Below are 14,414 nucleotides of genomic sequence, written 5' to 3'. Positions count from 1 at the left end.
GTTGTCAACGTTATCACAGCTGTAGACGTTGATGAATTTGACGCTCTGATATCGTCAGGGGAGGCACCTACAGGACAAGAAACAAGTATGCAGTACAGGGAGGGGCAGGTGACAGATGCTGAAGACAGAGGAGGCAATGCTGGAGAAGAAAGGATGAGCAAAGTCCGAGATCACATGGGGACAGGTAGTGCTGGAGAAGGATTGACGAGAAATGTCAGAGATGACGGTAATAAGAAGACAGGTACTACCGGAGAAGGATGGACGAGAAATGTCAGAGATGAAGGTAACAGGACAGGTAGTGCTGGAGAAGGATGGACGAGAAATGTCAGAGATGACGGTAACAGGACAGGTACTACCGGAGAAGGATGGACGAGAAATGTCAGAGATGACGGTAATAAGAAGACAGGTACTACCGGAGAAGAACCGACGAGAAATGTCAGAGATGACTTTAATAGGGAGACAGGTACTACCGGAGAAGAACGGACGAGAAATGTCAGAGATGACGGTTATAAGAAGACAGGTACTACCGGAGAAGAACGGACGAGAAATGTCAGAGATGACGGTAATAGTAAGACAGGTACTACCGGAGAAGGATGGACGGGAAATGTCAGAGATGACGGTAATAAGAAGACAGGTACTACCGGAGAAGAACGGATGAGAAATGTCAGAGATGACGGTAATAGGAAGACAGGTACTACCGGAGAAGAACGGACGGGAAATGTCAGAGATGACGGTAATAGGAAGACAGGTACTACCAGAGAAGGAAGGACGAGAAATGTCAGAGATGACGGTAATAAGAAGACAGGTACTACCGGAGAAGGATGGACGAGAAATGTCAGAGATGACGGTAAGAGGAAGACAGGTACTACCGGAGAAGGAAGGACGAGAAATGTCAGAGATGACAGTAATAAGAAGACAGGTACTACCGGAGAAGGATGGACGAGAAATGTCAGAGCTGACGGTAATAAGAAGACAGGTACTACCGGAGAAGGAAGGACGAGAAATGTCAGATATGACGGTAATAAGAAGACAGGTACTACCGGAGAAGGAAGGACGAGAAATGTCAAAGATGACGGTAATAAGAAGACAGGTACTACCGGAGAAGGATGGACGAGAAATGTCAGAGATGACGGTAATAGGAAGACAGGTACTACCGGAGAAGGAAGGACGAGAAATGTCAGAGATGAAGGTAATAGGAAGACAGGTACTACCGGAGAAGGAAGGACGAGAAATGTCAAAGATGACGGTAATAAGAAGACAGGTACTACCGGAGAAGGAAGGACGAGAAATGTCAGAGATGACGGTAATAAGAAGACAGGTACTACTGGAGAAGGAAGGACGAGAAATGTCAGAGATGACGGTAATAAGAAGACAGGTACTACCGGAGAAGGAAGGACGAGAAATGTCAAAGATGACGGTAATAAGAAGACAGGTACTACCGGAGAAGGATGGACGAGAAATGTCAGAGATGACGGTAATAAGAAGACAGGTACTACCGGAGAAGGAAGGACGAGAAATGTCAGAGATGACGGTAATAGGAAGACAGGTACTACCGGAGAAGGAAGGACGAGAAATGTCAGAGCTGACGGTAATAGGAAGACAGGTACTACCGGAGAAGGAAGGACGAGAAATGTCAGAGCTGACGGTAATAAGAAGACAGGTAGTACCGGAGAAGGAAGGACGAGAAATGTCAGAGCTGACGGTAATAGGAAGACAGGTACTACCGGAGAAGGAAGGACGAGAAATGTCAGAGCTGACGGTAATAGGAAGACAGGTACTACCGGAGAAGGAAGGACGAGAAATGTCAGAGCTGACGGTAATAGGAAGACAGGTACTACCGGAGAAGGAAGGACGAGAAATGTCAGAGATGACGGTAATAGGAAGACAGGTACTACCGGAGAAGGATGGACGAGAAATGTCAGAGCTGACGGTAATAGGAAGACAGGTACAACCGGACAAGAACGGACAAGAAATGTCAGAACTGACGGTAATAGGAAGACAGGTACTACTGGAGAAGGATGGGCGAGAAATGTCAGAGATGACGGTAATAGGAGGACAGGTACCGACGTAGAAGGATGGACTAGAAATGTCAGAGCTGACGGTAATAAGAAGACAGGTACTACCGGAGAAGGATGGACGGGAAATGTCAGAGATGACGGTAATAAGAAGACAGGTACTACCGGAGAAGAACGGACGAGAAATGTTAGAGCTGACGGTAATAGGAAGACAGGTATTACTGGAGAAGGATGGACGAGAAATGTCAGAGATGATGGTAATAGGAGGACAGGTACTACTGGAGAAGAATGGACGAGAAATGTCAGAGCTGACGGTAATAGGAAGACAGGTACTACCGGAGAAGGATGGACGAGAAATGTCAGAGATGACGGTAAGAGGAAGACAGGTACTACCGGAGAAGGATGGACGAGAAATATCAGAGATGACGGTAATAGGAGGACAGGTACTACCGGAGAAGGATGGACGAGAAATGTCAGAGATGACGGTAATAGGAAGACAGGTACTACTGGAGAAGGAAGGACGAGAAATGTCAGAGCTGAAGGTAATAAGAAGACAGGTACTACCGGAGAAGGATGGACAAGAAATGTCAGAGATGACGGTAATAAGAAGACAGGTACTACCGGAGAAGGATGGACGAGACATGTCAGAGATGACGGTAATAGGAAGACAGGTACTACCGGAGAAGAACGGACGAGAAATGTCAGAGATGACGGTTATAGGAGGACAGGTACCGACGGAGAAGGATGGACGAGAAATGTCAGAGATGACAGTAATAGAAAGACAGGTACCGACGGAGAAGGATGGACGAGAAATGTCAGAGATGACCGTAATAGGAGGACAGGTACCGACGGAGAAGGATGGACAAGAAATGTCAGAGATGACGGTAATAGGAGGTCAGGTACCGACGGAGAAGGATGGACGAGAAATGTCAGAGATGACGGTAATAGAAGGACAGGTACCTACAGAGAAGGATGGACGAGAAATGTCAGAGATGACGGTAATAGGAGGACAGGTACCGACGGAGAAGGATGGACGAGAAATGTCAGAGATGACGGTAATAGGAGGACAGGTACCGACGGAGAAGGATGGACAAGAAATGTCAGAGATGACGTTAACAGAAGGACAGGGAACGCTGCTCAAGAATGGGTGAGCAATGTGAGAGATGATGTGAACAGGAGGACAGGGAACGCTCGAGAAGAATGGATGAGCAATGTCAGAGATGACGTTGACTGGGGGACAGGGAACCCTGGAGAAGGATGGATGAACAATCTCCGAGATGATGTTAACAGAAGGACAGGGAACGCTCGAGAAGAATGGATGAGCAATGTCAGAGATGACGTTTACAGGAGAACAGGGATCGCTGGAGAAGAATGGACGAGAAATGACGTTAACTGGAGGACGGGGAACGCTGGAGAAGGATGGATGAACAATCTCCGAGATGACGTTTACGGAAGGACAGGGAATGGTAGAAGAAATCGGCATTCCACAGAGTTTAATACGAATCCAAGACAAGGTAACCAAGATTTGTATATTCTTTCTGTCGAGGTAAGTAATAAGTACTGATTCTTGTTCAGGTCTTGACACTGGTTTTATTATGACGAAGCATAAAATGGAATATTTAATGCATCAGTGAGTTCAACGTGCCCAATGTCAGGTACCCGTTAGATTAACGCTTAGTCTCTGAATATATATACTTTTGATAAGATCAAATATTAGTCATTTTAAACTGAAGGAGCCCCAATGGAATGGGAGATTCAGAACCCGACCCGCAGGAAATACAGGCTTGCTTCAGGGCTTTAGCATTGCAGAATGAGCTGGACGGATGCGAAAATAATGCGGTGAGACAGACTAGGTACCCATCTGTGGGTTACAGTGAACATATCCTTGTTCCACACTATTCCTTTCAATAGTATGGCTGAGTCATCTAAGGTGCTCTTTCGAATCCCAATATGTATCCGATTTTACATTTAGGTTTGTGGGGAATCTTCAGGGAGTTTTGTCAGAAATGAAAGAAAATGGCATCTGGCGTTCACTGTGACATTATTGAAATTCCTAATGGATAACATCCATTAAAATGTTGGAGAGTTCATTTATGGAAAGGAGTAAGCATCCCATTGTGATCCAATTGTGCCATCTTCTTATAGCTGTAATTTTTTAAAATATACTTTTCTGCAGCATTGGCAAATTCAACACACGGGAATTTAAGTTTCATGTACATCGTTCAATGTGGTAATTTACCCGTGAAGATGCGGGTTACAATGAGTTTTCGTAAGAGGTGACTAACCGGATCGGGTGGTCAGACTCAATCTGTATTCCGGTACTGAAGAGGCCTCAGGCCTATAGTACAGTATATACACTGCTTTATACACGTTCAACGAACAAAACGTTTTCTATGTACAAATGAGTAGAAATATACATGGACAGGTTTTCAATTTCTTTAGGATTTGAACTGTTTAGCAGTAGTGAAAAACTTAAGCCTGTTTGGATGGACTTAATATTTTTCTCTTATATATTTGCTTCGAAGACTACTGTAGTTAGGGCATACAAAAAGAAAATGATACTCGTCTTGAATTGCATTGGTATTACATAATTTACAAGTTCTATGTACTCTATCCATATTTACATATCTACCTTTCTCGATTAGAAGTTCATGAGATAAGCATCGGAATCGTGCTAAGCTTACTCTATACTTGTTTACATTTAAACATGATAGATAGAATTCGGTATGGATATTGTTTTTAAACATTAGGTAAGTGTCACATTTGCTTGAAATAGATAGTTTTTCTTGTCAATTTTGAAAATACATATCTTTTAGTCTTTGAGTAAATGATTTGATGAATTCCGGATATATTCCATTTTCTTGGTTGTGCCAAATATCTCCAAATCCAGTAGAAAATAAAAATTGTTTTATCTCAGTCATCCAGTTTTTGTTTTTTTTTCATTTCTATCATAAAAGCATAATATTATAACATTTCTTTGGTAGCGATAGGTTGGCATGTGTATTAACTTTATCCAATACCGAATTACTTTACAATAAGAGTGTACATATATAGGAAACCTGACACATTCTCCATAGATCTTGATATTTAGAGTGTTTTGTTTAACACCCAGGAACTTTTTACAGGCATACAAATGTACCATTTCTAATTTTCTAAGTGTATTTAATCCCCAAATTTCTGCGCCATATAAAAGAAGAGGATATAATTTTACATCAAATATTTTGAAAAATGAATTCATACTGAGATCACCAACAATATGTATTTGTCTTATGATTCCAAGAAGTACTTTCTGTGCCTGCACTGCTGCATAGTTTGCGTGCAATGACCAGGATAATTGATTAGTGAAATATACACCAAGATATTGTAGTAATATTGTAAGAATTTGTAGTTTCAAGTTTACAATCTTTATAATACCGGGGCGGTGGGGTAGCCTAATGGTTAAAGCGTTGGCTTGTCACGCCGAAGGCCCGGGTTCGAATCCCCACATGGGTACAATGTGTGAAGCCTATTTCTGGTGTCCCCCGCCGTGATGTTGCTGGAATATTGCTAAAAGCGGCGTAAAACCAAACTCAGTCAGTCAGTATAATACCATTTTTCAGTTTTCCTAGTTTTCTCCCATTTTTAAATACCACTACTTTTGTTTTATCCAAATTAACTGTCAGCTTTGACTCCTCACAAAAGTTTTCCTTATATATATTTGCCTTTGCAGGTAAATAATAGTACTTGATATCAATACAATGTCATCAGCAAAAAGCAACAGAAATAGTTGCAAGATATTAGGATGTAATTGTACGCCGTGTGTACAATTATTCTCGATCTGCTTTGTCAATTCATTTATGAAAAAAGAAAATAAGAAGGGTCTCAACACATAGCCTTGTCTGACTCCTGCTTGTATGTCAAAGGTTTCTGATACTACATTATTATTTCTGACACAAGCTTTAACATTCTCATATATTTGTCTTAAGAGTTTATTCATTTTGGGGCTTAGTCTACTTGTGTTTAGAAGATTCCATAATTTATTTATTTCCACAGAGTCAAACGCTTTAGCAAAGTCAACAAATAACGCATAAAATATCCACCCTTTAATATTAAGGTATCTCTGGACGATACTTTGTAGGACAAACATATTATCAATGGTTGCGTAGCCTTGTTTAAAACCTGCCTGGCATTCAGTTAACTTGTCCATTGTTTTCCCCCAGAATACTAACCTCTTATTGATAATTGAAGTGAAAATGTTACTGAAAACGCTGAGAAGTGTCATCCCTCTATGATTGTTAACGTTGTTTAAGTCGCCAGTTTTGTACAAAGGAACTATTATTCCCATTGACCAGTCTTTAGGAAAGTTACCTTTTTCAAGTATCAGGTTGAATAATAGATCTAAGTATGGGGTTAAAAGGTCAGACGAATATTTAAGCAATTCAGGTATCATATTGTCTATTCCTGGGGATTTGTTAAGCTTAAGATTCTGGATGCTGTCTAATATTTCTTTCCTAGTTATAGGCGAGTCTAGTATCTGTTCTGTGAGTTCGCAATTTACGTCAGAGTGTACGGTATTATTATCATTTTTACGTTCGGATATTTCACCATCTGTTCAGTTTTTGAACGAAAACAAATTTTTGAAGTGATAAAACCAATGTTTTGTATCAATTTTATTCGTCTCATGCTTCGAGTTTAGACGTTTTAAATCATTCCAAAATCTTTTTGAATCATTTATACTATTTTCTATCATTGCTTGTTTATTTTTAAAATATTCGGTGCGTTTTTGTTTGCACACGGAATTGTATTCATTTCTTATCTTATTATAGTTTACTAATGAGCTTCTATTTTTATGTTTTCTAAATTTGTTCAGACATCTACAGCGTTCAATTTCAATTTTCTGCATTCTTTATTAAACCAGTCATTTACAGATGGTTTGGTTTTCCTAAGTTTTCTCATCATATCAGATGCGGCTAGACTAAGTGCCTCTACAACATAATCAATGCTACTATCAATGCACGTAAATGCGCAGTCCAAAGATTTATCTAGGAGTTCCTGTACATCATCTTATAAAATGTTTTGCCTAAACTGTTCTAGTTTATTGCTATCCCAAATGAATTTAAAGCCGGTATTGCTCTCTGTATCTAATACATCAGGTTGTCGTGCATAAAGCGCTCGTAATTTCAACGTGACTGGGAGAAATGTCAGAGATGACGGTAATAGGAGGACAGGTACCGTCGGAGAAGGATGGACGAGAAATGTTAGAGATGACGTTAACAGAAGGACCGGGAACGCTGCACAAGAATGGGTGAGCTATGTGAGAGCTGGTGTTAACTGGTGGACAGGGAACCCTGGAGAAGGATGGATGAAAAATCTCCGAGATGATGTTAACAGAAGGACAGGGAACACTCGAGAAGAATGGATGAGAAATGTCAGAAATGACGTTAACTGGTGGACAGGGAACCCTGGAGAAGTATGGATGAACAATCTGCGAGATTACGTTAACAGAAGGACAGGGTCAGACTTGTTGATTTGGTTGATACATGTCATCGTATCCCAATTTCGTAGATCGTTACTGATGCTGTTGATCACTGGATTGTCTGGTCCTGAGTCGATTATTAACAGAAGGTCGTCATATTACTGGAATATTGTTGAGTGCGAAATTAAAAACAACAAACCAACCAACCAATGGGGGTAATTTATTTTTAATTTTCTAATTCATTTCCACTGACTGACCTAACTTAACACTAGGAGTAGAGGTGACCTATGAAACAGCTTCATCTGATTCATAGTTAGATTATGCACAAAACTTAGACTGACAAAGACTGCCCTCAAACCTTCAATTCACGATCAGTCAACGTTCCCTTTATATCGATCAATAATAGGCAAATATCTAACAGATTTTGAGAAACAGTCGAACATACTCCTACGAAGATTTCAAAGGGCGTTAAACGATCACTTCAGTTATCAAATGTATCTCTGATTCAATTCATTACAGGGGCGGTGGGGTAGCCTAGTGGTTAAAGCGTTGGCTCGTCACGCCGAAGACCCGGGTTCGATTCCCCACATGGGCACAATGTGTTAAGCCCATTTCTGGTGTTCCCCGCCGTGATATTGCTGTAATATTGCTAAAAGCGGCGTAAAACTAAACTCAGTCAGTCAGTCAGTCAATTCAATACAGTCATACTCAAATTTCCCTCTTGATTTGCCCTTGCATGTGTTTATGAATGACTCAATAACTTTGTCGGCACTTGTGCTCGTGCTTCTCCTACACCTGGCTGTCCCTTTCTCTGCACTCCTCCCTCGTAACAAATAGTGAACTGTGTCAATATTTTAATGATAGTTTGTTAAACAACTATTTCATTAGCACGAGCACACATGCCAACAAAGTTATTGATTCATTAACCTGTGCTGTGCTGTCTCCATCCTTCCTCGCACACTAGGCTGTTCCTCTTTGCACTCCTCCCTCGTGACAAATAGTGAACTGTGCCAATATTTTAATGATAGTTTGTTAAACAACTTTTCTATTATTAGGACATACATTCTGCAAAAATTTCTCACTGAGTTGGTCTGATGTTTTGATTATGATCAGCGTTTCATTGAGTATTATATTTTTATTAGTTTTCGAGTTCGATTGCCATTCATCGGTCCGCTTTTGAGCCAAACGGACTATAGTGCCCACTTGAGACAAAACGTATTTAAAACGTCAATCTTCCGTTGCATTCGCCTGAAACCACCACTAAATCAGATATCTGGGTGCTGGATATCACACCCCACACAGTGACACCTCCTCCACCGAATCTGTGGACATGTCGAACGTTCATTTTTCCGTCGGTGAAGAAGAAATCGTGAGTCATCACTGAGCCAGACTCGCCCAGAGTTTCTAAGGTTCCAGTTCCGGACTCTACGACACCACGCTAGCAATTGCATGGATGTAAGTCTCTCAAAACAGAACAGGCGTGACAACTTCAAGCAATCGATTCCTGACAGTTTGGTCGGACATTCTTCTGAAACCAGGCATGCGTTGGGCAGTCTCCACGGCTGTGGCAAGACGACGACGCAAGTGAGTAACCCGGATGTAGCAGTCTTGGGCTTAGGTGGTAACTCTTGGACGACCGCTTCTCGGAATTGCTCTGCAGAAAACGATCTCAAAGGCGAGATATGATGCTCTGATGAACGTTGAAATGTTGGGCAACTGCCGAATGGGACTCCTCGTCTTCAAGGCGGGCTATGGCAATGTTTCGATTGGGGGCACTCAGTCGTGGCATGATGATTTTCTCTTTTCCAGACAAAAACGAATGACAGAATTGAACACAACGTTTGCCTTTTTATAATTATCGATACCGCATGCTTTTCCGCTTACTTGCAATTTGTTCTGCATGTTTTCTCGGTGACGTTTTGGCGAATATTTCTTCAAATGCTTATAAAACAGGGGGAAAAGTTAAACTTTCTGCGTCCTGACACTGAAGCTGTTTACAATCACACAGAGATGACGTGTTGGAAAGAAATAGTATATTTGTTTTGTTTTTGCCGCAGCTACATAAGTCCAATACTGTTAAGACCATTTATGCGTTTCTTTTTTATGTGTATTCAGAGATTAATTTATAAGCGTTTGTCCTTTTGGGGGATACTAAATCTGATATTTATACAGCTCTTTAACATTCAGCATGTATTATTCCCTCCTTCCTTTTTCAATTTTAGAATCATCTTGTCCGAGGGATTTTGTGTACAATGCCAAGCTGAAGTTCTGTTTCAAAGTGATTTTTGAGAGATCCCCCACGTTCAGTGCCAAGAAGAAATGTCAACAGATGGTCAAGGGAGGTCGACTTGTCCAGCCGGACACAAGTGACAAACTGAGGGAACTCACAAAATACATCAGCAGCAATAAGCGTGGTAAGATGTTATGCTTTGTCTCCAATTTAGTATTAATTTCATAGATAGTAATAACAACTGTCTGGCCCGCACCTTACATTTAGGATAATATTTTGTCAAATTATACATGAAATTAATAATGAAATTACCTAACAAATTCGAGCCGACCAGTATTTTTTTTCTTCTTTCACTTCCGAGAGACATCCAGAGAAATAACAAGTACCATCTTTAAACAGCTATTGGTAGGACGCGTTAGGGGATAAAACCATCGATCTATCCAGTAGATCATAGAGGCAATGAAAAACTGAAGTGAAGGGTAACTGATTTCCGATTTTGAATATTGGGGTTTAATGATTAAATGAGTGAGTGAGTGAGTGAGGTTATATGTTAGCAATATTCCAGCATATGACGAAGGGGTACAACAGAAATAAGCTTCTGGTTAGTCTTAAAGTTAAAGTGTTCGCTCGTCACGCCGATTACACGGGTTCCATTCTCAACTGGGTACAATGTGTGAAGCCCATTTCTGGTGTCCCCTGCCGTGGTATTGCTGGAATTTTGCTAAAATTGGGGTGAAACTCACTTACTCACTCACTTATTTAACCACGGCTGTACATTTCATCGACCCATCTTCCATTTAACTCTTATCTATCCTTGTAGTCTCCAAAGTCAAGGTTACCAGAGGTCAAGGCAATATATTCACGAATTTTTCTCAGTGATGATAAGAGATCAAAACCTTTGTCAGAAGTCCATATTCCTGTTCTCACAGTTTCTAATCACGTAACACAAGACATGCATTTTTAAGACCTCCATACTGTACAATTTAACATATTTAGGTTTAATGCCGCACGCAGGAATATTCCAGCTATATAGCGGCGGTCAAGTAAATAATCGAGTCTGGACAAGACAATCCAGTGATCAACATCATGAGCATCTATCTATGCAGTTGGGATCACAGGGGCTTGTAACGCAAAAGACTGCCATCAAGGTATATCCTGTCACTGACGGGTTCTCAACACTATCCTTTTTTTTATAGTGTTCAGACCCCGTCAGCCACAGTATATACCTCATTCTACCATGGCTACGTGACATGCTCGAATTTGATTGGTCAGTCAATAAAATCAGACGGTTTCAAAGTTGGATTGACAATTGATTTCACGGCGTTTCACTGCGCACGTATAAATCACTGCCGCACTACTTCAGCTTGGCCACCAACATGACTAACATCAACACAACAGACGTGATGGAAATGCTGATAAAACATTTATTAAAACTCGAAAAATACAATTATACGATTTCTCCTCCACAATTATTAGGGAACCTCACTATCATAATTATTTCCTTCTATTATAAAAATATTCAAACTCAATTGCAATACACAGCCCCAAACATAAACAAACAATATCTAACATATAAATCAGAAAACCTTGTAAAAATACATCCCTATCTATCCCTATTTGTGCAGCAAAATGTTCGTAAACATTTTTACCTATCTGGTAAATGGTATATTTGTTTCCGTTTAGAATTCGTTGGTTTCACATTACATTTCGACTCACTGTGCGCATGCGCAGAGCGTGTGAAAGCTATCCACTGGCCAACTTCCGGTTTGGTCGTATGTTTACTGATGGTGTAAATACACTCTAAATAAAAGCTTTAAATTATTTACGTTGTGACAACAGTTCATAGCTGAGTACATACTTCCATTTGCCTATGCTTTTCAATAATTGATGTCCCATTTTGGTTGTAATTCCATCAGAGATGTGGGTTTTTTTTAGTTGTCAGAAGGGGATGTGCGGGAAGGACGGTGGTGGTGAGATGTCTTTATACAAGAGCTTGTTAACATAATTTAAGCTATTTATATAACTAATCCCAGCCTTTGTTTCATACATCAATTGGGATCAGTTGCATTTGGCATAAAACTATATAGTTGTTTTGATTTTTGTTTTCTTTAGAGTGTGTTTACACTCGGTAAAGCATACGACCAAACCGGAAGTTGGCCAGTGGATATTTTTACACGCTCTGCTCATGCGCACAGCGAAACGAACAATTACTGTGAAACCAACGAATGGGAAATTCGCAAGATAACGGTCAGGCGAAACACAATATTTATGCCACTCATACTCCATCATGTCCCGTTGCATCGTTCAAAATGTCAAAACTTGAACCACGAGAATTCCGCTCCCTGCCACCTTCCCCACAAGGCTGTCACTGCTATGTTCGTACACTTTGAAAAAAGCTTGGCCACAATCCAGTCCCAAATGATGAGAACAATGTTCCAAGGAATCCCAAGTTAGTCGCATGTACACAAAGCAGCACTGTCACTCTTTCGTCGCATGCCTGGGTGGAGGCACGTACGTGAAATCATGATTGACACTCGCCGGTCATAAAAATCAACAGTCCTTGATGAGTTTCAGGTCGTAGGTCGATCAGAAAAAGGATCTATATATATTCTTCGATTCTGCAGGGTTCAAATTCGACAGTCAGTCAAGTATTTTCCACTGTCACTTCAAATTTCGACCTTTCGCAAAATGTAAACACTGGCTCATCCGCCATTTCAAACTGTTGCCTAACTGTCTACTTCCAAGAAAATAAGTAGGTCAGACGATTCCATTATAGTGTGGCCAGGTGGGTACAGTAACACGGCACACAAACAATAGGCCGGTTTCGGTCGTGTCGAGTTATGATTATAAAAACCAAGCTCTTAAGTGTTGCATTATTGCATTGAATAAACAGTAGTTTCATTTCATTTGAAGCCGAACGCGTAGCGTGAGGTTTCAAGTGATTAATTTAGAGACTATCAATTAGGTCTAACTTTCATCTAATTTCCAAACACAGTTCGTTTATTTCCTAAATATACCAGTCTTTGGCGTTACAAGCAACTGTGTTTGGGATACGATGGTATGTGTCATCTAAGTCAACGGGCCTGACCACCTCGCGACTTACGACAAGCACGGGGTGCTGAAGATAAATAATCTAAAATTGGTCGCAGTGACTAAACGACCTAGCAGTCGATCGTGGTTTCTCATAATCGAACACCACTTTTGCACCACTTACTTGCATTAACAATATTTTTCACAAGATTGGTTTTGTCTGTGTCATTCAATTTACATTTAATAAGCACTACAAGCTCGTTCGAAGTCATGACTGAAGTAATCTTAAAGACTCCAGGAAATTTATTTTCCTAACATACTAGTCGTCCTTTAAAGATGTGAAATTTGCAAATGCATTTTGTGCAATTTGCAACAATAGAAAAAAACAAAACTTTTGTGCATTAACAAATATAACAGGAAAATTGGATAAATGGAGGCAAACCAATTATTTTCGATGATTGATCGGTTGTAATGAATCATAAATTATGAGATTTTAACCAATTCCCAACACTGGTACCTATTTCATGAGAATTGGTTTCCAGAGGCTCGATCAAGCTTCGCCTTCGGCTCCATCAAGAGAAGGAGACAGTGGCACACGTGGATGGACGGAAGCCCAATGGATTACACCAACTGGTGTGATGGTTCCCCTAAACATGGTAAACATTGTGTCACACTCATCTCTCAGCAATGGGGCAGCGACATGTGCATGGACGACGGAGACTGCCTTGAACATGTCAACTTCATCTGTGAAAAACCTGTCGAGTGGTATTAGAAGCCAAGAGCGCCCCATTTGTTTGAGGCCATGTAATTTGCTTCTGAAAGCGGCATTAAACATATCACTCTCTATCCAAAAATGCGAGCGTATTCTTTATATGCATCCACAGTTATTTAGATTATATCATTTATATGTATCTGTGAACTGCTTGGGAGTTGACTTTTCTCTACTGCCCTGATCTGTCTCAGAGACACTAAAGATTACACCAAAAAGAAGTCCACTCAGGTCTTGAATCTTTAGGGATGTCTAGATTGAATCAGCTCTGAAATTAAGAACAATTTGGGTTTCCTTTAGGATTTTATTTTATAGATGTGAATTTTCAAATATACTCAGCAGCAAAAAAAACACGTCAGTACGAATTCAAAATTAGATAGGCACTGTAATCAAATCATTGCAGAAATGGACATAATAAGCGGATCAAGAACATTTTTTTTGTGTACAATATCTTTACACATCAATGAATAACTCAGCACAATTTTAAGACATTACGTGAACGTTTGCAGTCCATTCAGACTCTTGACTTCAGTATCTAGTGTGACCACCACGAGCGGCAATAACTGCAGCACAGCGTCTATGCATGGAGTGCACCAATCGATTGATGAAGGCCATTGGCACCTGGAACCACACTCTGAGAAAGGCCTTGCGCTATAAATCGGCTGTGTTCAGCCTTGGTATGACATTATTCAGTCTCCTCTGAATTTCATCCCAAAGATGTTCAATTGGGTTTAAATCAGGACTAAGGGCTGGTCACTGCATAATGTTGACACCGTTCTGCTGTAGGAAGTCCCGTGTAGCTCTGGCAGTATGGGCCCGGGCGTTATCATGCTGGAAAATGTTGTTCCGGTCTCGTGCGAAATGTGGTATGACGTGGGGTATGAGAGCTTGGTCGATGTAGCGCACCGATGTCAT

General features: G+C 40.7%; 2 protein-coding genes across 2 annotated transcripts; both read left to right on the top strand.

The window, feature by feature from the left end:
• The first annotated feature begins 220 nt into the window (after positions 1-220).
• Positions 221-658, top strand: LOC124252761. Its single transcript, XM_046686413.1, has one exon. It carries the CDS (start codon positions 221-223, stop codon positions 656-658), a length of 438 nt encoding a protein of 145 aa, XP_046542369.1.
• Positions 659-3,219: 2,561 nt separating this feature from the next.
• On the top strand, positions 3,220-13,560 carry LOC124252760 (C-type lectin mannose-binding isoform-like). The gene is made up of 3 exons (XM_046686412.1): positions 3,220-3,529; positions 9,693-9,884; positions 13,273-13,560. Exons 1-3 carry the CDS (start codon positions 3,220-3,222, stop codon positions 13,500-13,502), a joined length of 732 nt encoding a protein of 243 aa, XP_046542368.1. The 3' UTR covers positions 13,503-13,560.
• The last annotated feature ends 854 nt before the right edge of the window (positions 13,561-14,414 follow it).

This window comes from Haliotis rubra, unplaced genomic scaffold (genome assembly GCF_003918875.1).
Source record: "Haliotis rubra isolate DU_JTF1 unplaced genomic scaffold, ASM391887v1 Scf523, whole genome shotgun sequence".
Lineage (NCBI taxonomy): Eukaryota > Metazoa > Mollusca > Gastropoda > Lepetellida > Haliotidae > Haliotis > Haliotis rubra.
Note: the sequence above shows the minus strand (reverse complement) of the source record. Positions and strands in the feature narration are given on the sequence as shown.